Source organism: Tachysurus fulvidraco, chromosome 2 (genome assembly GCF_022655615.1).
Source record: "Tachysurus fulvidraco isolate hzauxx_2018 chromosome 2, HZAU_PFXX_2.0, whole genome shotgun sequence".
NCBI lineage: Eukaryota > Metazoa > Chordata > Actinopteri > Siluriformes > Bagridae > Tachysurus > Tachysurus fulvidraco.
This window is the reverse complement of record NC_062519.1, coordinates 32,754,619-32,781,144: the sequence shown is the minus strand read 5'-3', so window position 1 is coordinate 32,781,144 and position 26,526 is coordinate 32,754,619. Positions and strand designations below refer to the sequence as shown.

The 26,526-nt window shown below is 38.5% G+C and overlaps 2 protein-coding genes across 9 annotated transcripts in view; both read right to left on the bottom strand.

The window, feature by feature from the left end:
* Positions 1-15,829, bottom strand: part of LOC113649482 (arf-GAP with coiled-coil, ANK repeat and PH domain-containing protein 2) — a 35,404-nt gene extending 19,575 nt beyond the window's left edge. For 2 of the 8 annotated variants that reach the window (XM_027157308.2, XM_027157323.2), the window contains exons 1-9: positions 15,341-15,746; positions 9,188-9,245; positions 7,135-7,254; positions 6,636-6,689; positions 5,893-5,951; positions 5,595-5,778; positions 4,428-4,472; positions 4,219-4,314; positions 541-615 (exon numbers count right to left, since the gene is read on the bottom strand). In XM_027157308.2, coding sequence (XP_027013109.1) covers positions 541-615; positions 4,219-4,314; positions 4,428-4,472; positions 5,595-5,778; positions 5,893-5,951; positions 6,636-6,689; positions 7,135-7,254; positions 9,188-9,245; positions 15,341-15,393 — 744 coding nt within the window. In that variant the 5' untranslated portion in view covers positions 15,394-15,746. Of the gene's footprint in view, positions 1-540; positions 616-4,218; positions 4,315-4,427; positions 4,473-5,594; positions 5,779-5,892; positions 5,952-6,635; positions 6,690-7,134; positions 7,255-9,187; positions 9,246-15,340; positions 15,753-15,809 lie in introns of those variants that run through there. The other 6 variants (XR_003442166.2, XM_047808394.1, XM_027157307.2 and 3 more) reach the window with 6 other exon arrangements.
* Positions 15,830-23,119: 7,290 nt separating this feature from the next.
* Positions 23,120-25,192, bottom strand: nppc (natriuretic peptide C). Its single transcript, XM_027158105.2, has 3 exons — positions 24,992-25,192; positions 24,070-24,350; positions 23,120-23,273 (listed from the first exon to the last, which is right to left on the bottom strand). Coding segments are annotated over exons 1-3 (375 nt in total). The 5' UTR covers positions 25,085-25,192; the 3' UTR covers positions 23,120-23,272.
* Between the last annotated feature and the right edge of the window lie 1,334 nt (positions 25,193-26,526).

Below are 26,526 nucleotides of genomic sequence, written 5' to 3'. Positions count from 1 at the left end.
ACTGTGCCAAAGTTACAGTAAGTAACATTTTGAGGAGAGAGGAGAGAGGGGTTAATGCTTTGTGGTTTCTGTTTACTCACTCAGAGCTACTGTTTGTAGCTGCTTTAAATGAAAACTAACTTTTTTAAATAATTGGATTAAAAAAAAAAGCTAAATGGATGTGTTCTGTCATTCTGTAACAAATTAAAAATAATTCGAAAATTTCTGTGTCAGAAGAGGAATGTGCCGTTATGTGCTTTTGCTTTCACAATGATGAAGTATCACCACTGCCAACTTTTGCAGTCCACCCAGAAACACAGCTGAGCTATAGATGGTGCTCTTGGGTTTGTACAATAACCTTCCCCACCCGATCACACATACACCCCTATATCCACTCACAAACACACCCACCCACACTCACACCTGTACTATTCTTTATTATAGTTATTTTCGCTAATGTGATGATTGTTGTTGTACTACAGAGATGGTCAGTGAGAGAGAGACAGAGTCAGAGTATGAGAAAAAGAACATGAGAAATAAGGAGTGAACGTTTATTGTTACCTTTTGCTGAATAGTGGAGTGTTTCGTTTCCATGTCCCTCTTATCCTTTGCAGCATCCATCATCAACTGCTCCAACTAAAAAAAACAAGCACATTAAAACTGTGTGAGTGAGTGAGTGAATGATCAGTTGTCATCTTTGGAAGCCCCATTAATTTCAGGATAAAATTGTGTTCTGTCCAATTTCAAATTTTTTATTTTCTGCTTTATATTAAAGACAGAAACCAGGTTTCAAACACGTACAAGAATTAATTTTAACAATTTTCGGGAGAAAAAACTCACTCATGTTTTCCTACTTTGGCAAAGCACAGCCTCCATTTAGGCAGAAAGTGCATGGAGCGAGATGCCTCCACTAGGACATAATAAACCCTTAGTCAAGGTACAGCTCTAGCACGGGCATTAAGAGGCGGCATAGAGGCACTCGATCAAAAGACAGTCATCCACTTGTGCTTAAAGAAGCCCCCGCTCGGGCAAGGATAAGCCCCAGCTCGGGCAAGGATAAGCCCCCGCTCGGGCAAGGATAAGCCCCCGCTCGGGCAAGGATAAGCCCCCGCTCGGGCAAGGATAAGCCCCCGCTCGGGCAAGGATAAAGAGCTGTTCCCACAAATGGTTATATGGAAAGCCTGCACAAGGGGACACCCAATAGACAGCACTCCACAGGCAAAACACAGATACACACACTCACCCACCTGTGGACAGCTCCTCCACGGCAGTCTACACAGTCCCTGTATGTTCTTCAGCTTCATGGTGGTACTCTCTTGTTCACACACAGCTCAACTCCTATTAAAACACACTCCCGATCAGCTAACTCTCCAGATCTGATGTTTACTTTTTCACACTCAGACTCACAGATTAAACCCACACACACACACAAAGTCTGGGAACACCCAGCCTGGGAATAACCAGTCATTCCTTCAGCCTCAACTTCCTCTTTCCAGATTCAGGTTCCTGTGCACAATCACCATGGAGTTCACCAAAAATAAAACTATTATCATTGGTCGACAAATTTCCCCATCATAAACATGAAAGAGCTCAAGTGTACATTTTCAACAGACTTATTTCAGCTTTTATTCACTATATGAGAATTCCAAGAGTTCAGAAATTTTAAAACATGTTAAGTTGATCATTTCTTTAACCAGTCAAAAAGATGCCAGAAATTTAGAGGATTCTGACTGGCTAGTAGTTATAATTATAATGAAAATGTGTGAAATGTCATTGTCCCATGCAACCATGGCTTATGTGGACCAGATGATTATAAAGGTAGAAGCTAGGTAGAAAATAAACATGCATACACCACATTTTCCCCAAAGACATTTAAATCACCTGAACTGATCACCTGCCATCATGTTGAATCTATGGGTGATTTCTCTCTTACTCTTAAAAATTCTCACGAACCTAAGAGCCAGTCTGATTGTGTTCTTGAGGACATGTAAAGTCCAAATCCATGCAACTCAACCAAGACCTCAGAAAAAAAGAATTAATTAATTATGGACCCCTACAAATCTTCCTCCTACTTAGGAGCAATATCCAAACAACTGAAGGTATAAAAAGCATGTGTACAAACGTCTTTGAGCTGGAACACATGTCTGTAGTAGCAGAATGAAAAGGAGTTTGTTTCAGATCTTTGACGATATCTTCCTTCACCTTGATTGTACAAATTCAGGATTGGCATTTTGGAACTTTATGTTTTTCCTGGCAATTCATATTGGGTGTCAAAGTTCTTGAGCATTTCTTTAAATGCTGGTTTTTCCACAGTGTTAAATGGCTGCATCTTCTTCGGAATGTACCTGGTAACACTTTCAGTGTGAGCGATTTTATGCTGTCACATTCATATTTCGTTACCCGTACGAAAGCCTCCACTATTGTCAGCTGACGGGATGTATGTGCGGCTGTGGATGCCTAGCAAACTTCTGTTAATTAAGTGGGATGACATGTCTTGGTTTCTAAGATTTGTGGTGTTGGCACCTTTTGCAGGTATTTCTTTTTTACATAATTGACACACTGCTGTGCGTCTTTCGGCCGTCCCTTTTTGTCGGGTATAAAACCAAAAAGTGCCCAGACAGGTGCCACCTTATTCACCTTGTTGTATTATTATTGTGCTGATATGGCTCAGTGATGCAAAACTCAGCAGAACAATGTCATTTGAACCTAACACCCATATTAGTTTAGCGTAATGTGTGCAGGTACTACAACCTCCCCCTTATGGTTAATAAAATTGCGCAATAATTGCGGTTGGATATTTAATATCTGGATACGGTTACTTGAGAATCATGACAGCCTTATGTGAAGCATCCACACACACACACACACACAACACACACAACACACACACATATCTGGGCATGCTCCCAGTGAGATGGTGGATGGTGTCCTGGGATCTCCTCCCAGACCTGGATAAGGGCATGAGTGAGCTCCTGGACAGTATGTGGTATTACTTGGCAGCTTCGGATACTCCGAGAAAGAATGTCCAAGAGGTTCTCAATTGAATTTGTGTATGAGGAATGTAAGGGCAAGTGGCATTAATGTCTTTGTTTTCCAGAAGCTACCTACACATTTTGGACACAGGAGCCCTGGGACTGTCATGCACTAAGAGTAACCCAGGGCCCACTGCTCCAGCATACCCAACAGTCTGACAACAGTAGTATTTCATGCCAATACCTAACAGCAATAAAGGTGCCTTTGGCTAGCATGTAGAAGTCTTTGAACCTCCAAGGATATTCCTCCCCTTCACTGACCCACAGCACATGGGACATGGCATCTTCTGACTATTTCAAGGCTGTCACATGTGGTGAATGTGAACCTTCACTCATTAGTGAAAAGAAAGCAGTGCCAATGTTGGACCTGCCAATTATGGTGTTCTCTGGCAAAGGCCATCCATGCTGTAGGGTGCTGGGATCAGAGTACAGACCCGATTAGATAATGACCCAATAGAGGAGCACCCTCACGTGATGGTCTGTTTCTGACAACTTTGTCAAAAAGATGCAAACCAGTCGTTTGCTGAAGGTCGTTGTGAAGGGATCTGCCAGGGCTGCTCCTGTTCCTCCTTGCATAAAGAAGCAGTAGAGGTCCTAATTCTGGGTTGTTGCCCTTTAACAGCCCTGTTCAGCTCACCTTGTGTGATGGCCCATCTCCCAGAATCTCCTCCATACTCTTGAGACACAAACCCCCCTGTGAAGCTACATGTATGTTCCATCTTGGAGGAGCTTTACTACCTGTACAGTCTGATTGGGTTGCAGGTACTACTGCATGCTACAAATAATGACAAGGACACCAACAAAACACAAAACTAGAGACAAATCAGTGAGAAAGGACAAGGAAAGTGCAAGTGTCTGTGACCACCACCTGCAAAACCATTCCCTTTTTGGGGGTTGTGTCCATGTTGCCTCTTTAGTGCACCTATTGTCTAATTGCACCAAAGGAGATAAAACTGATGCTTTACTAACTAACTAGACATTATTAGATATCTATGATGTTCAAATGATTTAAAGTTATACTGTGATGATTGTGTTCCTTTAATTTTTTAGCATTTGAACTTAGGCATAGTGCACTATTCAGAGAATTTACCCTATAGCAAATTCCCAAACTGTCAACAAACTGTCAGAAAGTAACAGCAAGTCTTCACATCTCTAGTAACAATGCCATCATGTTAATATTAATCTGTAGCTCTCTGCTTGGCTGTACCTGTCCGCCGAGGTGCTTCATTAGTGGGTGAAGTTCACTGAACAGGTCATAACCTTGGTGGAAGAAGGTCAGATGTGCATACATGAAGGACAACATCTAAATAACAGAAAAGAAAATGTAGAGAAGGTGTAAGAAACAATGAAATAAGTTGTGCCAAAAAATTTACATTTAGTAATAATTTAATTCTTATTAAAGTTAAATACACTTGCCGATTTGAGGATTTCTGATTGTCTCTTAGACTGCAGAAGATTAATCTATACAGAAAGATTAAGAGTAGAGATTTGAAAGTTGACAACACATTTCCAAGTTTTTCCATTCTTGTTACATCACAGCTACACACTTCACACTATTTGTGGTTAGATTTAATGTTGTGCAGCATCGATGAAACTGTTCTCATTCATGTTATAGCAGCTCTATTGAAGTAACAAACATTATGTCATAAACCTAAAGCAAAAAAAATTACATTTTTACCTCCGACCTCTGACAAAGTGCTCACATGGACACACCTTCAATAAACATTTTACAGAAATCTTCATGTCAACAACTGACTGAGCAGTTTAAACATGGTGCATGTGAGTGTGTGTGTGAGCGTGCGAGAGCAATGAAGACCAATTATTGTAGCTATAATGTAAATCAGAATAGAAACATGTCTCTTGGATGTTATATGACATTTAATCTAAATAGAAATGGTTAAAATAAGTGGTGTGCTGCAATTTACTTGCATGTTTACTTGCATATTACTGTAGTATAAGCTGTATAGCACACTTCGGGCTCTTTGCTGTTCTGTGAATATACTGCAACTCTATTTTATACTTGTATAATATTAGCCAAGTTAAATACACACTGTTAGATTTTATTTTACATTTAAATAAACATTTCCTATTTTCCATGAAAAAGTGTTATATGAAAAGTGCACCTTTGCAGTTGAGCTGAAACATCATTAAAATGAAAAGGGCTTCTAGGTGTTAATATTATAAACGCTGTCCATCATTCCAGATTCACAGGCCGTTTGGCCCTTCTAAATTTTTGCTGAGATAAAATAAGTCTTTTTTTTTTTCTTTTCCTTTTTGTGTAATATTGAGTAGCAGCGTACTCTGTTGTAAAAAGGTAGAGTTGCTAAACTAAACCAGACTGTTCATGTCACTCTGTAATGCCAAATGTAAACAAGGTTACCAGATATGCAAGACAGTGGAAAAACAGCGCTAAGTGCAGCTTGCCCATTACTTAAATAACATCCCCAACATATTATGATAACATCTGTCTAATAGCAAAGCCTAAGTAACACAAACAAACCTAACCCTCCTCAACATAGTGACATTAACATCCCTAGTGAACTGCTCAGCCTAAATCCTGGTATGCTGTAGGTGTGTGTTTACCTGGAGAACGTAATCCAGGACAATATGACGGAAGCATTTGCGTGTAGCATTGAGGATGGCGTTAGCTTCCTCCACCTCATGTTGTTTATTCCTGGGAGCCTGAGCGTTCTTTATCAGCGCTGTCTCCTTCTCCTCACTCACTTTATCAAACTGCTTCTTTGATTCCTTAAACCTGCGCAGGTCCCTGAAAAAAAAAAAAAAAACACACATATGCATATTAAAAAAGTCAACACGTCAGTCACCAATGGTATTATTATTGTTAATGCAGTGTACAGATAGGAACAGTTTCAGTACTTACTCTTTCACAAACATCTGAAGTTGTGATTTGATCGAGCGCTGTGCCTGGTCAAATAAAATCTGTAAACAGAGAGTGATGGGTCAGCCTTAATTTCGAATTTCGAACAAATATATTTGTAGGATGTCAAGCCAAAAGACCAGGAAGTGTAGATGGTTCCATATTTTTCAGGCTAGTTAAGTGTATTGTTGGGTGTTGTACAGTGGTGTACAAGTTTACACAGACAATTGCTTCTGTAGGAAGGACCAGCATACTGTAATGCCACCCGTCATCAACATCACTCAGTCCTCATAATAAATTTAAAAAGCCTTATTTCCGAATAAGTGAATAACAATTTTTTTAAAACATATTTTCAATTAATTAAATACACCCTCTACTTTTTGGTTAATGAGTTTCTGAACGAAAATAATAGATATGAATAGAGAAGTCATTAAAAAAACAATAAGTACGTTTGTTTGATGTGTGTGTGTGTGTGTGTGTGTGTGTGTGTGTGTAGCCACAATGAAATGCAATCTTTAGGTCATGTGCTTAGTTTCATGCAATAAGAACTCTAACCAGAGGCAGCTGATTTTACTGCAGATCTAAACTCTGACTCATCCTTCAGACCGACACACACATACACAGTGCATAGTTTCTCTTAACTGAGTTTCACGTTCCTTATTATTTTTGTTCATCGCTGCTCTAATTTCTAGGCCAAAAAAAAAAAAAAAATTCTCACAGGCACACACAAAGACATGTTCTCTTACAGTGTGATAGTTGGTCATCTCCTGCAAACTCTCAGCAAACTTCGTCAGACTCGACTGTGGAAACAAAAGAAAAGATTAGAACTGTTCTCTGTGTTATTAAGAACACATACACCACAGCGCTGTTCAATTCTAGTTTGTGATTGGTCAGAAGGGGTTGAATAACTGAACTAATGCTAATACGTTATAATTTTTATAGTAACAGCTCATTCACTTGTTTGGTGGTTTCTCCATATATAAAAGCTGATATGGCAAAAGTTAGCGAGAAATTTATGTTGATTAATATTTATGAAAGGTGATACCAGCATCAGCAAAAGTAAAAATCAGATGTAAATCTGAAAAAAGTAAAACTGATATCTCAGTAACATGAAAAGTTGCATTTGTTAACTTCCAGAGGGGGGGAAGGAGAAGCTGTTGAGTGTGTGTAGCTGCTATTACAACATTTCTCTACACAGTACCAACCGTTTTTGACCAATCCAAATCAGAAATAAATGCTCCTCACCTCAATGACTTCATCTTCACGTGACTGCTGTGCTAATTCACGGACTCCGCTCACAAACTGCTTGTTGGCCGTGACGTACGCTTTTCCAGCATCGATCATCCCAATGCACAGCTTCACCAACTTTATTTAAAAAAAGAATAATTTTATTTAGAATTATTTTTTTTACTTATTATTACCCAGTATTTTATACTAAAACATTTCAGACTTGTCGCCAACAAATGCAATGGTTTTGCAAGAATGTTTTTCATTTCTATCCGACCCTTTTTGGGTTCTACATTGTGAAACCTAATCTAAATAACAAACAAACCAAAAGTATACATATATGCACAGATTCAGTCTCAAACAAACGAACAGATGGGCAAACACACTTGGATCGTATTTTTCAGAGTTTTTGTTCAATCAAATGCAGCACCACTACCAACAAAAAAATGGTGTGAATATGTGGGAATTGGAGCTGGAGCCAATTACTTTCTCCACCCTGACTGTGTATTTAAGCAGCCAATCAGTAATGGTGTGTAATGACCTGACACAACTGTGACACAAGCCCTAGGTCTGATCTTCATTTGCACTTATGTGTTTCACACACATCCTTAATGAGTCATCAGCACTGAGTGAGAAGGTGTATGTGTAATAATGACTGTAATCCACATGGATTATTTACAGTCACCCCATTTGGAAAATAGGAAAAACTAAAAATAAACAACATCTTTGAAATTTACACACAAAAGAAAACCATGATGAAATATCAGTTTAAACAAAAGATTTTGGAGAAAACTAAGTAGGAATACAGAAGATTATTAAGAGTCTAACAGCATGGCACATCTTGTCCTGGCAACATTTACCAACTCTGTCTTGGAGAAACTTTCTAGTTTCCTCAGATTGTGTGAGCATCTCATGTGAACAGCTGGTTGCTTTTGGTTAAACCATGTCTTAGATAATCTGGTTATATGCTGTTGGTCATTGTCATGCTGAAAGATAAAAATGCCTTTTAATTTTCAGCTTACTAACAGACTGCTAATGATAAAGCACTAATAAAGATTGGCTGGTGATTGTAGCTATTCCTGCCTTTAGTTGAACTTGGATTTTTTTTTTTCTTTGAGAAAGAACCCCCAGTCCTCGTCGTCACTATTTAGGAGTGTTTGAGAGAATCAGTGTGTTTGTGGGGGGTTTCAGAGAAGCTAATTTCAGAAGCATGTCCCTCCTCCTCCTGTTCTTTGAGATTTGAGACAATATCCTTCCTTGGCATGAGGGAAGTGAGAATGTGAGTCACTCAAACCTTTCAAACAATAAGCTGCTCTGAACAACACAGCGCTCACTCGCCAACTTTCGTTTCTGCTTTTCTTCTCTTACGGCTCTTGCTGAAATGCTTTCTCCACTTCCCTTTAAAATCCCCTTTGCCTACGGCATTCCGTTATTTCATCACAAAGTTCGTTAGATGCGGAAAGTGTCAACGTTACCTGAATAATATAGAAGTGTAATGTACTCAGACGGCACAGATTTTAAAAACAAAAATGTCAGATGAAGATGCAAATAAGCGACAGACAAACATTTCAAAATTATATATAGCTGCAAGCAATGACTAACGGGATCGAGCACCAAGTCTGCAGCAGTATCTTTTCATGAGGCAGGTTTAGACCATAGATGAGATTATACATGATGTGTGTACCACAATGCATAGTATAGTGGAATTATAGTGGAAGGGAAGTGTCCATGTCTCAGTGCTTGTTTTGCTGCTCTATGCTCACTAATACCCGTGTGTGCACAATTCACAACATCCACACTTACTTTTAATGACCATACCTGTTTTTATATATTTATTTTTTTTTGGTTAGGTTATTTAAGATGACACCTGAATCTTTTTTTTTTTAGATGAGGCACCCAAGCCTATTTAACTTGTAGAGATGAACAGCAGTGTTTCTACAATCTGGTCAGCATTATTAATGCGGTGTTAATGTAAGAAATCGCAGCATCCATAGCGCACCATGACCCTGTGAGGGTCACTGAGGAAATAGTTTATCAGAATAAAGCACACACTACATAATCTTGAACTTACCTTATCTAATTTGGACTCCAGCTCACACACATCTCCCTCCACTTCCTCAATGGTGGCCCTGTGTTGGCGAGAGCAAACAAAGAAACACGTTTTAAAATTGCGGGTACAGATATCTTTAACCAGATATCTTTACCAAATAAACCATCACTTATGTTTCAAGTTTTTTCTCCTATTAAACTTGTATCTGCTTTAGCGAGTGACAACCTTTAAGGAATTCCAAAAATATAGCACCAAGCTCCTCATTAAAACAAGATCTGAATGTGCTGAAGAGTTTGTGTTATGAAGGTGTAACAAAGGGTCAGTGGAATCCAAGTGCAGGATAAACACATCTTTATTAAATCCAAATCGAGAGGCAGGAATAGTAACCACAGAAAACAGGCAGAGAGTTTGGTAACCAGAATAACAATCCGATATACGTTGAATAAACAGAAAAGGGCAAGGCAAAAAGCAAGGTGAAACAAACATGGAACAAATGGTAATACACAAAACAGCAAAACTGGTAACTGCTTTGAAGATACTTAAGTGACGTGACATACGGCTAAGTCCGGTGACCCATACTCAGAATTCGTTCTCTGCATTTGACCCATCCAAAGTGCACACACACACAGCAGTGAACACACACACCGTGAACACACACCCAGAGCACTGGGCAGCCATTTATGCTGCGGCGCCCGGGGAGCAGTTGGGGGGTTCGGTGCCTTGCTCAAGGGCACCTCAGTCATGGCCGGCCCAAGACTCGAACACACAACCATAGGATTACGAGTCAGACTCTCTAACCATTAGGCCACGACTTGCCCTTTGCGTCGTTACCATCGTTTGGCTAGCTTATATACTAATGAACACCAAAGTCAAAAAAGGAAGTGAACTTCCGTGGCCACAGAAAACAGTATTCCGGCAAGAGCTCAAACTGAAGAGCAGGCGAGGGTGTTCTAACAGAATCTCCCCCTCTAGAGTTGCCTCCTGGTGTCCTTTTTCTGAGGCGTCACTGAGGCCGTGGGGCTGGGCAGTCTAAGTGTGACTGGTGAAATTCTGTGATAAGGGATGAGTACAGTATGTCATTGGAGTTTGGTCCCACTGTATGGGTGCAATAATCAGGAGGGCAGGTAGGATTGGCTCTGGTTCAAGAACTTGATGTTTTTGGACTCAGGCCGGTAGCTTGCGGTTAACTGGATCCATGTGATAAACAGTGCTCACCTGGCATGGCGAGGGCAATCCAAAGTACTATGAACAAACAGACAAAGGCAAGGCAAAAAGCGAGGTCAAACAAATGGAAGTCACTATGGCAAGAGTGTTCGAACAGAAGGATTTATAGCAGTGTGACAGAACTGACCGAACTGATCTAAAATAATACTAATAACACTGACAAACCTTAAAAAAGTGTGAAGCAACATTTAACACTTAACCTTGAACAACAAAGCTTTACCTCTGACTGTTACAGAGCTGTGACAATGGCAGTTTCTTCTATAAATGTTAAATGAACATCTCCTTACAGAAAACTTACAATAACAGCAATTACACACAGAGTACGTTTTTACTAGAGAGACGCTAACATTTGAATGATCACATAAATATAAAGAATTGGCAGCTGCATTACTGTGAGCTGCTGTCATAGAAAATGAATCAACACCTTCTGACCAATCGCAATCCAGAATGGCTGTGGTGTAAAATGAATAGTGGTGGGTGGTTATGCATGTAGTGTGAGAGAGAGATGTATAAACTGCATGATTAGCATTTGCTGCTTGCACACACGCTTCCGCACACCCTCACCCTCACTCACACATATGGCCTGCATTTCTTCACAAATTATTCTACACTCTGCACTTTTACCCCATTTCAAAATCCTCTGGAAATGAGAACAAAAATGTTATTGTAATGCAGAGTTGAGTTTGTCCTCATTCACATTTACGAGCATCTCTGATATGACTTTATTATAATACATCATCACTGATCTTCATAGTAATATCATAGTTTTATCTCTAAACCTGGTCATAACCTTAACCTAAAACTAGCTTTCATTAGGTCAAAATATAATTGGAGAGAAGGACACTTTCTGTACAGACCATTTCCCATCATGCACCTGTACCACAAAACATTTGGCAGGGTTTGTAGCAAGTAATGGACATGAATACTAGTGATGAACAAGACATGGCTTTCTCAGTATTGCTATACTTGTGCGTTGTATAATTTTTAGTTGATCAGCTGCTGTGAGTTTAATGTATGTTTTTCACAGTGATGCAATACACAAATAACTTTAAATAAACTTTAGAGGAAAACCTTCTCTTTCAGGATACTAGCTGTATTAAAATATTACAATCAACATGTGACAGGATTCTGATTGGCTCTAACAGTAGTTGAAAACGTGGCTGCTCACATGAACATTTTATTTCACTGGTGAGATAGAAAAGACATTCATTTTTGTTTTTTACTATTAGGGAAGGAGTCTCTAGTCTCAGCACTGTAACTAAGTGTCCCATGATCGTCAGGACTGAGGATTTTACATTGTGTGGTTTAACAGCAACATTGCATTTTCTACCTCTTTACATTCACGACATTGAGGACGCAGATGATGAAAAAAAATGTAGTCACATGTAATCACAAAAGTACAACAGCACATTTACTTGTGCGACATTACTTTTATATAACAGTTCTTTTAACAAGATATGAATGGAGAATAACTAACATTTCATGTTTGTTACATTTAAACCTTTACTACCAGCTACAGCTTCTTTTGGGAGCTCTTTTCACTGACAGCAAAAATAAACAAGGCTTGTCTATATTGTGTCTAAAATGTTAGTTAATATTTATATTATAGTTAATATATAATATTTATACTTATACATACATACAGATAATATATATAAGTACATACTGTATATAATGTGTAGTGCATTGTAAATATGTCTAGTAGTACACTGTGTGTACTGACTATGTATAAACACATTGCATCTTTTCCCCATTTGCACATTTCACCTGGTACGTACTAAGCATTTTGCACATTTTTCACCTGTATGTAAATTGTTCTAATTTCTGTTTCTTAACAACTGTATGTAAATGGTTCTGCAATTTCTGGAGCTCGCTCCCAAGAATTTCACTCACCATGGCACATGACTTGACTAGATTTTCTTTTGTTAAAAGTCAACTCTTTTTTTAATAATTTCAAACTCTAAAGCACTCTGTCCAGGAACAGAATATAAAAAAACAGAATATAAAATGAAAACATAAGTGTTATATGTCCACACAGCCATCACTATTAAAGAGAAACCACTTGTCCAACAAGCGTGTGTGTGTGTGTGCGCACACAAATGTGTGGGTGGGGTCATCCCATTCATAGATTTAAAATGCATAAAATCTTAACATAGTATAAAATATATTGAGTTGGTTGACAACTTACAGTATGTAGCATTTTCTTATGTATGTGTATAGTGGTTTTTCCTGTTTCTTAATGAATACGACCAGCTGAAAGTGAAAGTAGCAGAATGTCTAAGATTACCTCTAACTGTCACAAAGCCCTGACACGAGACCAATCACCAGTAACTACCTGCCTCATATTATGTAGATCCCCTTATGGCACTAAAATAGCTGACACCTTCTATCGTAGTCAGCCTTTTTCTAGCTATTCAGCATAGAGAGGTTTCTCTGCTCGATCAGACCTGTCAGACTAGCCTTCACTCCTCACATGCTTCGATGAGTCTTGGGCCTCTATGACCCTGTCATGGGTTTGCTGGTTGTTTGCACATTTGGAAGATTGTAACCACTGCATATTGGGAATTCCACACAAGACATGCTGTATTGATGATGCTCTGACTGTCTGGCTCTGTCTGCCATCACAATCTGGCCCTTGTCAAAGTCACTCAGATCCACACTTGATTGTTCATCTGCTGCGCAGTATATCGCTCCCCTTGACAGAGGTCATTGTCTGTGACAATCACTGTTATACACTTCACCGTTAAGTGGCGTTAATGTAAAAAAAAATAAGGGAAAACTTGAATCAAGTAGTGACAAGCACCTAATAACACCCAAATCAGTAAGATAAGGAGAGAGCAGCTGTCTATGGCCACCACCTGCAAAATTTTTATTCCACTACATTGCACCCATTATCACGTTCATTTGCACCAAAGCAAGTGAAACTGGTTCACAATTTCATCCTAACAGATGATATCCCTGAAATTTCATTGACTCAGGGTTATACTGCGATGATTAAGTGTTAAGCAGTTTTGTACATCATTCTAGATAAGGGAGTCTGATAAATGCCATAAATGTAAATCTAAGTGTTCCCTTAATTAAGCACTGTGTGTGTGTGTATACACACATATACAAACACTTGTCTGTTTTATCTGTCTATGAAATGTTCAAGGTACAACTCACTAAGAATGAGCTATTACTTTAGCAACAATAATGAGATAATATAAACCTGTGATTTCTGATCAATCCGAATGGTACAGCACTTTGTGGTATAATGCTGTTTAAGATCAAGCTGCTCTAGCTCAAAGGGGTTTATTTAGTCTTTATTTTTCTGTCATAAATTAAAGGCATGTAATATACAAATTGGGTTTAAACATTTCCACATTTATCCATTCCTGTATGAAATAAATGTGTTGGCGAGAAAAAAAAATTGCTTTCCACATGGACCTTGAGTCATACTGTTTACTGATGAAACCCAGGGGGGGGGAAACTTGAGCCACTTTCCAGTGTTTCCTGCAAACAACTTTCTAAACATCTGCTTCTTGTTGTGCTCTGGGATACTAGAAAGGGAACGAGGGAGAGGGAAACGAGGGAGAGGGGAACATGGGAGTGGGGAACATGGGAGTGGGGAACATGGGAGTGGGGAACATGGGAGTGGGGAACATGGAAGTGGGGAACGTGGGAGAGGGGAACGAGGGAGAGGGGAACGAGGGAGAGGGGAACGAGGGAGAGGGGAACGAGGGAGGAGGTCATTCTTTACTTCACAAAGCCTGGAAAGCCTGAGCCGAGGGCGGACCAACATTTCCTCTGTGTGACATACAGGAAAGACACAGTGGCTACATCCCAAACCCCACACCACCACACTCATCAGCAAGTAAAAATAAAGAGGAAAGAACGATAGTGGCCACATCCCAAACCGCACTCTACTGTGCTGAAAAGTATGTCAGACTTTTTCAGCGCATAAGAAAATTAGCAAAAAAGCATAACAATGATGCATTTCCAAACAATATTTAGTTTGCAAAAAAGGGAGAATAGAAACTGCATTGTCCCAAACCATAGGCCAGGCTTCACGTCTAAATCACAGACCATTGCTACATGCTTGGCTTTATACGAGTTTGCTTCTCAGAGGAGCAAAATTAACATACACAATGCTAACTGTGCAAGCGACATACTGTCACTAGTGGCACCCAACAATCTCTATTTCTAAGCATTGTCTGTTTACACATTTACCGAGAGGTTATATATATATCATATATATAATATATATATATCAGCTTTATAGGACTGGACTGAGGAATCATTGGAGCTTTGGATTTGACACTTATTTACATCGTCATACTTCATTTGCATAGAACTGAGAAAATCTCAGGTTAAAAGTCACTTCTTGTTAAATGTATGCAGAAAATAACTGCTGACCTTTTGCTTTGATACTCTGTAACATGAATATACAGCATGTTTCAGTTTTACCTAATGGAGACTCTATCTATATATTAAATAAATGTCTCCTTATGGAAAACTATTTCATCAACAATTACACACCATCTGACCAAACAGACCAAAAAAAAATCAAATGTTCTGGTAAACAGAAAACAAAAAAAAACTAACAAAAATTAGACAGACAGACAGACAGACAGATACAGACAGATAGATAGAAACAGGCAAAGAGAACAGTACGAAAAATAAGCACTGACAAAAAGGAAAAATAAATCTCATGACGTAATCAGACTGTCGGAAAAAAACCCAAATCAAACTGAACCCTTGACACAACACAATATTCCGTTCACACCTTTTTTGTTGCTTTATTTCACACGTCGCCACAGATATCGGCGGTTAATCGGAGCGAATGACAATATCGAGGCGGAGTTTAGCTCGTCGTTCATCTAGTTTACTCAGTCAGGACTTTACATTCCTGGACAAAAATAGCCCAAAATATATATACGTGTGTATATACAAAGCTGAAAACATTCATACCTGAATCTCGGAGAGTCTCTGAGACATTCCTCAAAATCTACCGTGATCCTCATGTTCGCCTTTTGAAGTGCCAGTTAAAACAAGCGGATTTATTTAGTTCTGTTTTGATACAAACCGAATGTTAGCCCACAGCTAGCAGGTCCAAATCTTACAAACCAGCTTAACCACCTCAGTAAGTCTCCAGCTAGCCTTCCTGGTGCTGGCTGGTAGAATAAATTGAAAATGAATCCCAGAAACATATATAACTATGAAAAAGCTTTTGCACAACTTAAAAACAGCGCTGAATTTAAAACAAGTTCTCACTCCGCTGCCCACAGGAACTTAAATTGGTTCAGGTCACTAGTGCCAAGAAGGTGGGCTGTATGTTATGTTTTCCCACCCATATTCCGGCAAATCCCGCCTCTGCTTGAGAAATTTAGCCTCACGAGCGTGTTGATGATAGGATAGTGTCTGTTAAGAACTAGCCAACCTTGGAACAGAAGGCGGGAGTTGAGTGGGCAGAGTGGGAGAAGAGCTGGGGGTTCGGCGTGTACGTTGCTTGGTTTTGTAGGCGATCTAGTTTCTTAGAAACTACAAATCCCTATGAGCAACGCGCGGAACCTTTGGACAAATCACAGAGCTTGATTTCATCCGGGAGATTTCATAAACACGCCTAGATACAAATATGAATAATAGTGAGTTTATAAACGTTCGGAATTTTTTTTTTGTTGAATCGATAGATATGATACTGATACAGATTGATAAAAGAGAATACAATATAAAATAAAAATGGAATATTAAAAAAAAAAACCTGTTGGTCCGAAAGTTTATAGCTGCTAGAATGTAAGTGAGGACAGGGAATTAAGTGCTTATAAAAACATTAAACATCTCGGTGGAGGAAGCCAGAGTATGGCCAACAGATGAAGCCCCATGCTGAATGGAACAAATTACAGAATGGCTGATAGAAAATAATTGGCTGTAAAGAATGTACAGGGGTAGAGAGAGAGAGAGAGAGAGAGAGAGAGAGAGAGAGAGAGAGAGAGAGAGAGAGAGAGAGAGGTTGCAGATGAGTCCACAAGTTAAGCAGAACCGGGCAGAGTGAAAGAAGCATGAAAGGACGAAGCTCCAGGATGCAGGGCTGTCAAGAATCACGCATTGAGAGCAGAGCCGATCGGCCCTATACGCTCACTACGCAAGTTGCGTAGGTCCCCGCAAATTACGCAAGGCCCCGCCTCCCCCTGCCTCATTTTACAGCACGTGTTAATATTTACTGTGTAGATGACAATATGAAGCGGAGATATCCATCTGGTCATGAAAAGAGAAAAAGGAAACAAAATGAGAGTGAAATGTGAGAACAGCAATCAGGTAAACTTGTGTTCTCTTCAAGTTTGATGTCAGCAAGAGCAAATAACAGTAAAGTTACGTTGATGTGATTCTGGCTCTAGTCTCTATCTGACTAGCTACATTAGCTGTGCAGTGCTGCCAGTGGATCTCTTGGCCTGTCTGTCACACAACAATTTATTGCGTGAACATTCGCGTGAATAAACGGCAGGTCGATAACCGTGTCGCGCCTGAACATGCGTTCATATGCGCGTGCAAACGTGCACGAAATGACACGCGCGCTTTCCAGCAGCAACATCTGTGTAGGGACCAGTACAAAAAGTAGCGTGATAGCACTCCTAAATGACAATGTTTATAGTCTCTCAATCAAGGTTACAACAATGTTAATGCAATATGGAAACCATCGGATTTACATTGGAATGAGCATAATGCCTGGTCAATATGAATGCACATCCCTCAGTAAATAATAACCATCAGGGATCAAGTATTGCTCTCATGCATACTATAAACACAGTGATACGGTCTGGCAAGCTATTTTAGCTTTCATACATTCACATGATATGGATTTTTGATATCAAGAATTCAGTTTTCAATACTTAAAATGTAAATATTAAGAGTGTGATTTCTAGTAATAACCATATTTTTGATATCAGGAATTACATTTAAATTCAATTGCTAATATTCAACTCAAAATTCTATTTAAAATATTCCATTCAATAAAGATTTGTTTATAACCTCATTTAATTCTGTATTGTTTTACTCTTTGACCGAGAGATGGAGCAAACTCTTTTCTAAAAGGAGGAAGGTTTTTAGTGGGATCAGTGGAGTGTCAAGTGTGAATGTGTGGCAAATGGTATACATGGCTCACGGGTCAAGTAGGAGGGCCCCTTAGCAGAATTTTGCTTAGGGCCCCAGGGAGGTCAGGATCGGCTCTGATTGAGAGTGACAGTCACGCATTTCGGTCTTTTCTCATGCTCTCCAGCCACACTGTATTTCTCATGCAGAAAAACTTTTTGACTATTTGTACTATATTTAATATGCCGCAGCACCCAAAATGTATCAGTCTGCACCGCTGTCTCTGTGGAACCGGGCAGGAATCAAGCGCGTCTCACCTGGAGTTCTTAGTTGAGCCTGACACTTATCAGCCAATCAAAAAACGAGGCTACACAATAGCCAATCAGAAAATAGCACTATTGTATCTGGGTAAGATTTAACACAACAACCAATGAAAAAAAAAATTCATTAGAGAGGGTATTTTCAATGGTCGGTTTGAACAAACATGAAACAGCTTGTCTCTGGACGGGACATTGTCCTCAATCATGACCCTAAAAATCGCTGGGCTTGAGCCGAACTGTTTTAAATGGGAGCAACATTACAAATGATAAAGGAGTCCAAAAAGGCAACAAACACTTACAATAAACAACACCAGTCATAATCTCTCTCTCTTTTCTCTCTCTCTCTCTCTCTCTCTCTCTCTCTCTCTCTCTCTCTCTCTCTCACACACACACACACACACACACACACACACACACACACTGGGGGGTTGGGGGGGAGGGGAGACGGTTGCTGGGGGGTTGGAAATGTCACTTTTGCCTGTCTTCAAAACCCCTGGCAAGGACAAGGCTAGGCAAAGGAAGCACTGCGCAACAGTAGAATAAGCTCCAGCATGAGTGGAAAAAGCAGCAGAAGCCACAAACTTGGCAGAAAGAAACCCAATCTAGGCAGAGAAGGCCAAATTACAGCAGGCAAGATAGAGCCATAAGACTGGGCAGAAGGAGCCCCATGCTCGGAGAAACATGCTATGACAAAAACGTCATAGATATTTATATGAACCAGACTAGTCATCTATTCTTTAGAAAACTGTAACCAGTATAGCCACCAGGTGACAGCATTACAGCACAGATCGACTTCTGTGTGTGTGTGTGTGTGTGTGTGTGTGTGTGTGTGTGTGTGTGTGTGTGTGTGTGTGTGTGTGTGTGTGTGTGTGTGTGTGGGTGTGAACCTGAGCCGCAATATGTGCAGATGATTTTGAAGAACTGTGCATTATTATAGAGATTTCTTTGAGAGTTTGTTACTGTCAGATGGTAGGAAAAAATATAACTCCATTTCTCATGGCAAAAGATGCCCAAGTTTGGATGGAAGATGCCCCAGGCTGTGTGGAAGTAGCTCCAACTTGGATGAAAGAATCCCCGTGGTGTACAAAAGAAGTCATAGACTGTGCGGACCTCTTCCTTAGATCGAATATATTCAAAAAACTTGAAATGCAACCAATAGTTTTTGAATGCAACTTAAGTCTGTATGTACAATCACAATATTCAATTAACAGCTGGAGAACTGTTTATTCATTAAATATTTATGGTATAGTTATGAATTGGTCTATGGTATCATTCAGAGATGTTACTGAACTTTAATTAATAGGCCATGAAAGCACACAAGTTCAGGCATTTACGTTACTAGACTCATTCTGAATAATGTTAGCAAGCCAAATGTTCTCACTCACTCATTTTCTACCGCTTATCCGAACTACCTCGGGTCACGGGGAGATTGTGCCTATCTCAGGCATCATTGGGCATCAAGGCAGGATACACCCTGGACAGAGTGCCAACCCATCGCAGGGCACACACACTCACACACTACGGACAATATTCCAGAGATGCCAATCAACCTACCATGCATGTCTTTGGACCGGGGGAGAAAACCGGAGTACCCGGAGGAAACCCCCGAGCCACGGGGAGAACATGCAAACTCCGCACACACGAACCCCAACCTTGGAGGTGTGAAGCGAATGTGCTAACCACTAAGCCACAAAGTGAAAAGTGTTTCGGTACCTAAGTTGTAAGTAAATTATAATTGTTATGATTTGTTTCATTACATCAGTATCCATTGTTGTCAATGACGCATTGCAACTGATTAGAACAACAGACTCTAACATAAGATCTGTAAACTTCACTTCTATCTAGACATTGTTTCTTTTGTGTTAGCTTTTATGTTTAAGATGTATTATTGTGTTACTTCTATAGAAAGATGCTTTATCTTTTGATATTTTTATAGTTTGCAGTCTGCTTTGTGTAAATTGTTAATCAACACAAAGCATTTCTTGCTATTTTGTGCATCTTTTGTGTGTATCAGACCTGATGACCTGAGGAATCATGTTTTTTTTTTTACTTAACTAATTAAAAAAGACTTCTGTGAGTCATTGTGCAACCTTTTAACATTTTACATCTACAATATAATGAGTAAAAAGATGTCTAGTTATGTAGCAGAACTGCGAGGCTAATGCTGCTAACAAGTAAGCAAAGTTTATATGTACTAGTATAGCAAAATCTTAACCTTTAATTTCTTATTTCTTATTTAATTATCATTTTTTTGCCAAAATTGTCAATTTAATAAAGATATTAAAATGTGAAATCTCAAATCCCTTGCATATAAAAAGACACATGAACTCACTGTGAAATTTACACATATTAAACACATCATTTGTCCAGTTTTGTGAATGAAATCATATACTACTTGCAAATAAAACCCAAAGTACCGAATTAGACCCCTTTGCTCTAAACTAAATAAAAATTAATTTGACATCATTGATTGTAGAAGCTACATAATGAAGACAGATTATCTTTGACATAGTCAGATATTGATTTCCCTGAAGAGTTAAAGCATTAGACTCTAACATCAGCATTTAACTAATAATTATACAAAACAATTTAAACATCATCTGGACAGGATGAAAAAAAGAGTTGAGCACAGAACTAATGGTGCATCCAACTTAGCACAGAATTACATCATTTTAAAGCAATAAAATGGAGAAAAAACACGGCTGCCTTTATGAAAGGATGTATCTTAATATCAACCTGCTAGCCAGCTGATGCTAGTGATGCCCAGTGTGTGATCTTCTCAAAGCTGTAAGGTCAGTGTTTAACCAAGGAATGTGACTGTGATTGTTATTGATCTAAAGGAAATATGGCAATTAAAATTTGATTTAAAGTAGTGGTAACAAATATTTTCTTTACTGTGTGCAGCCATGTTGGCGTCATCATGGGGTCGAGGAGAAAAGGAGGCATTTTCTTGACATCACAAGCTTAATCAAATTCAGCGCTATGTCTGCACGAAGTGAAATAAAACCATGACCATCAGGTTAGAAGTGCTTCCATCTGAGAATATATTTATTATATTTCTCTTTTGAACTCTTGTTAGAACTGTTTGTTGCAGGTATTTATGGCACCAAATCAACTGAAATGACATTAATAGATGTATTCTGGGTTATGGTGCAACCCACACCATGTTTCACAATTTTTTACATTAATTTTTCCCTTTTTTACATCATCTTTTTATTTAAAATGGTGCCAGTATAGCTGATAAACATCTTTTGATCGGAGATTTCTGTCGTTTGTGATTGTACTTAACGTTACTTGCTTGCTCACACCACTGCAGTTTGATGTTCAGTTGTTAGCTTGTCTGGAAAACTCAACTAATTCACCTGGCTTTTTAACAGCATTTCCCAGAATGTTTTATGTCTCTTATACCACAGCAATTTGGCAACAATTTAAATGTTTTATGCGTTAAAGAATTACACCTCAAATTTCTATCTGTTTTAGTTACATTTAAGTTGTGTAACATCATTGAACCAATTCTGGGTCTGTTCTCACTTATAGTATAGCAGCTAGAAACAATTGTTATCTCACCATTCTGCACTTTTTTCTTCTCTTTTGGACTTTTTTTATTAATTAGTTTATGTGTAGTGATCCACCTACAAGTCCCTGTGAATGAGATGTTACTATAGAGATGTTTACAATGTACAAGTGCGTTAATAAAAACCTAGGATTTGTTGGAGAAAATGATTTAACACCATCTGACCAATCAGAACTCAGGATTCAACAGCGCTCTGGTGGTATAATGTACAGTAAACTAAATGAGAGCGAGTGTGAAAGCACCCTAGAACTTTGCACCAGAACTCTAATGTACTTTCTAGAATGTCAGTAATCTGCTCTTCCTGCTCCTGAGGTTTTTCAGTGGTTAGCCTCTTGTGGTGAAACCTCTGAGGTCATGCTGGTGTTTTCTTCTCTTTATGGTCGCCTTTGGCCCAGCTGGAGAGCCTCTACATCCTGGATAGCATTTTTAATTCGTTCTGCAGATGGAATAATGGGGCTACCAGGTATAACAAGGCTAGGCAAGCTGAATTTAGCTTGAGTCTGTCAAAAACGTTCTGACTATAAATGCCACCAGATCCTGTTCTCATATCCTGTAGGTTCTAGAAGACGCATTATTGCTACTAATAGTCCACGTATTCAGAGAAAGAAATTCGGACAAGCATACAAATACATTGAAATATAGGAAAACGCATCTTTCCTACCGTAGCACTTATTGAACTGTAATTAGCTATGTAGCAAAGCTTATTGCCATAATGACGTTAAAATAATTTAGTATCGAATCCTAGAACATGCAGGAGATCACAAATAACATCTCCACGTTAAAACTCTTGGTTCACCTCTCATACATTTGTGTGGTTAATCTACGGATACAAGCTGGATACAAGCCGCATTTTTTTTTTTTTTTTTTTTTTTATTAAAAAAAGAACGGCTTGTGAGGAAACGAATGTTTATAGGTGCTAGAATGTAAGTGGGAACAGGAACTAAAGTGCTTATAAGGATATTAAATGACTAAAATCATTCAATAATTATTAAAAAATGCAATTGTTGTTAACTAACTGTGGGGTAAGAGAGATAAAATAAAAACCTTTTAGGACATTCTGTTATATAATAAATTCTGTTCTAAAATAATCTAATTAAGGGTGGAAACGTTAATGCCACTATTATTTAATCAGAAATAGCTTAATTTAATAAGTATTTTAATTACTTGATATGATTGAGTTTAGGGTCATTGCCACTTATTTTGGACTAATTTATCAGTTTTTCTTGTGGATTTCCTTTAAAACATTTTACACAAGAGCTTTTAAGTCACTCAATCATTTAGGGACTTTCATTCCTGCGATTCAGATTCTACCCTCTCTATATAGATGTAAAATTGTCCTATAATAGAAAAATTATATAATGTCGTGAAAATATCTTTTTGTAAATTTTGTTCCAGACTGTAATGTATCTAATAAAATATAAGAATATATAAATACCATGTAAATCTTTCAGGCGAATGAGTTATGCATGATTTTTTAATCATTTTTTTTTTAAATCATGTACAACTATTCAAGACAAAACAAAAGTTACACAGAATTGGCCTGCAGTTTGCATTCATTTGAAAATGTTACATAAATAAAATTCATTTATAAATATCTCTTTTTTATAAACATATAAATAGTTTTTAAACATAAATACATTTTATGCAGGAATGAAGTACATGAATGTACAGCAGCAGCGACAATATACAGCTTCGCGCATTTTTTTTTTTTTTACACCGTCGTCCGCCATCTTGTGATGTCACTGATGAGGGATGAATTTTTTTTTTACATTTTTGATGATTACATTTGTTTCCCCATAGTGCTCGATCTTGGCAGATTTCTGTACCGTTCTTCCGTTTCAGCTTTTTTTTTTTCCATTTGTAAGGCTTTTCCTCAAAAGGAGACAGTCAGCATTGTCCGAAACCTCATCATCCTACGGATACTCTGAAAAAAGAAAAACAGAGACAAGAATGATTAATGTTAAGGTGTGTAAATATTGCCTAATGCATGCTGTCAGTCACATTTTGCTCGCATGATGTGTCTTGTGTGAGTCTTTATACAAATCTGTGTTTAAACATGCAGCAAGCATTAAAAAAACAAGCCCATGCAATGATGTAATAATTGTTCTCCTACTATAGCACGTTTAGGGTTTAGGCACATTTTTCCTGCTTGCTGTATTACAAATGAGTGAAAAAGTCTAAGCAAAGCTGAGATTTTAATTTTTTATTGACTGTTCTGCATTAACAGATTTAATTTTTTGCCTGTTTCGTTTACATCGGTCTGTCCACTTTAAACTTTGGACTTTAAAACAGTGTAACATGTACAATGCTGTCTAGAAATATGAGTTTGTTTTGCATTACCATCATTTAAAACTTTTTATTATTTATAATTGTATAAAGACATAAGAATTTGAATAAAAGTGTACACAAAGACCTAATGAAGAAATGATGATGCTGGGATTACCAAAATTTACAATACAATAATATCTGAATTATGAATTATTAATCAAAAAGATTCATTTAAATATATAGTAATAAGCAAAGATTTCTGTTTAAAAAAGAAATAGAAATAGTGAAAGAACAAACTTCTTTATGATTTTCATTAACTGTTAGATTGTTTGAATAAATGTGCCTAAAACTTAAACACATTCTAAACTATCGTTAATAAGGATTTAACTTAATATGTTTCATGAGACTGATCTAAAAACTATCTTGTATTGAGTGACAGAATCCCAACGTACCAGGAGAGGTTGTTTGTGGACGGGTAATACGCCGGTTGGCAGCCCATGCCACTGATGGTGCCTATTCTGTCCATCTTGTGTCCGAAGCAGCCGCTTCTGGTGGTGCTTCCTCCTTTCTTAGTTCCCGATTTGTGTCTTCGTGAGCCGTTCTGGTCATTTGTGAAGCGTGCCCACATGCCCTTGGCGCGAGTGTCCGTGCGGAGTTCCCTCAGCAGTCGCATCCTGCGTTCACCTGAAGCTAGGAAATCCGCCAGCTCTTCTCCAAGCAAAGCTTCCAGAGCCTGAAATACATGAACACACACATGCACCAAGGGGTTTTTAATTACAGGGTACAGGTCCCAATAATGCTGAATCAGGCAATGATGAGGCTATAAATGATTTTAAAACCAAACTGAAAGGTCTAAACTGCAGACTTCTCTAAAACAGTGATATATACAGTACATAAAATCCAAGTTGTGCAATTAAAGAGTAAATTGATCAACTGCAACACTGCACTAAAGAATAAATTCTATACTAAGGATTAAGGACTAAGGACTAAAAAAAGTGCTGACTGGGATTTTTAGCATCGCCTGCGCAGATCCAGAGCATCTCTCAGCATCACTGGCTCTTCACATTTCATAGAATATTATATTAAGTAATTATTGCAGAATCTAAAAAAAAGCAAAAGAGTTTTGCAGAGGAATTCAAATGCAAAACAGCTAAATCTACACTGCAAGGCTTTTGTTGTCCTATCTAAACAAATTGAAGGGGTTTCAGTTTGGAAAAAAAAAAAGAAACTTGCGCTGGAATAACTGATGACTCTTTGGATGTGAGTAAACTGGCAGAATAATGAAACACTCTCTGTGTCCCTTCTTTATTTTCTGCTTTTTTCCACTAACTTTTCCCTAAAAAACAAAAACAGATCCAAAACACAAAGTCTCACCTTATGCTGGCTCGGTGTTGTGGGTCTCGCCTCTGTTCTGACCAACACAAGACTCATGATTAGTCCACAAGCCACCAGCTGTACGGCATTCATCCTGACTTTTAATAAAGGAGCGATACTCTGTTTTAAAAAAAAAGGAACAAAAGGAAAGATCTCTCTGTTTTCTTCAAAGAGCTCCAGCTCTACTCTAAACCCCTGTGCTGCTCTCCTCACAGTTTTATAGTCTAATGAGGGTGATGTCATTGCAACCTGCTCCCCCCTCTCTCTCTCCTCCCTTCCTGCTGCCTTCCCTACATCCCTTGCTCTCCTATTCCTTCCTCAACACCATCATATCAATCACTCCTGCTGACAAGTTTCCTTTTCTTTGACTGATCAAAGCTTGGGTCTTGAGACCTAATGTGAATCTTGAGTTTCAATAAAGTAGGTTAAGAAAAAGAAAGAAAAAAACATCCTGCATTTCTGAACTCCTGAAACATGTATTAAAATCATCTCAACTTAGTTCTTTAGTTAATTTTAGTGATTGCAAAATTTTAAGTTAAGCTCTACTTTATTTCTTTGCTATTTTGTTCTCCAAAAATGTGATTAAGATGAAAATTTGATGAACATTTAATATGAAAATGTTGGTCAACAAAAAATACATTTAAAATGTAAAAATTGTTAGTAATATTTTGATGATTGTCCCCACAAAGCTAGGAATAATCTTACAGAATAAAAAGATTTTTGTTTACATTTTTTTTAAACTAGAATACAAATTAAATTTTTGTTCTACTCAAAGACTGCAAATATGGATATTAAGGTGTGTGTGTGTGTGTGTGTGTGTGTGTGTGTGTGTGTGTGTGTGTGTGTGTGTGTGTGTGTGTGTGTGTGTGTGTGTGCGTGTGTGTGCGTGTGTGTGTGTGCGCGTGTGTGTGTGCGCGTGTGTGTGTGTGTGCGCGCGCGTGTGTGTGTGTGTGTGTGTGTGTGTGTGTGTGTGTGTGTGTGTGTGTGTACGCGCGTGCGTGTTCGTGTGTGCGCATGTGTTTTGTTTGATGTGGCACACATTCTAACCACTAGGGGACAGTATGCATATACATCATGTCAGATGGCTCAGGTGTTTATCTCAGGTGTTAAGAAGCCACAGGTGAGAGGAATGAGGAGAACGATGTTAGCATATTAGGTTTCTTAAACGGAAACGATTAGATCACAGTCACTAAATAGAGCTGGAAGGCTTCTGGACTATAACAGTACTTTCCAGGCTCATACCTAATAGTCAGTGAGTCAGATCAATTGATTCATCTCGCTAATAATGCTTGACTCTTTCGGCTCTCAAATGAATCATTTTGACCAGTAATTGTTACTCTTTGACTGATTATGGCTGAATTCATTTGATGACTTATTACGTTTCTATGGAAGCATTTTTATTCAATTTGTATATTGCAAGAGTAACAGCATTTGCAGGTTTCCTCTGGGTTCTAAGTGTGTGTGTGTGTGTGTGTGTGTGTGTGTGTGTGTGTGTGTGTGTGTGTGTGTGTGTGTGTGTGTGTGTGTGTTGTGGT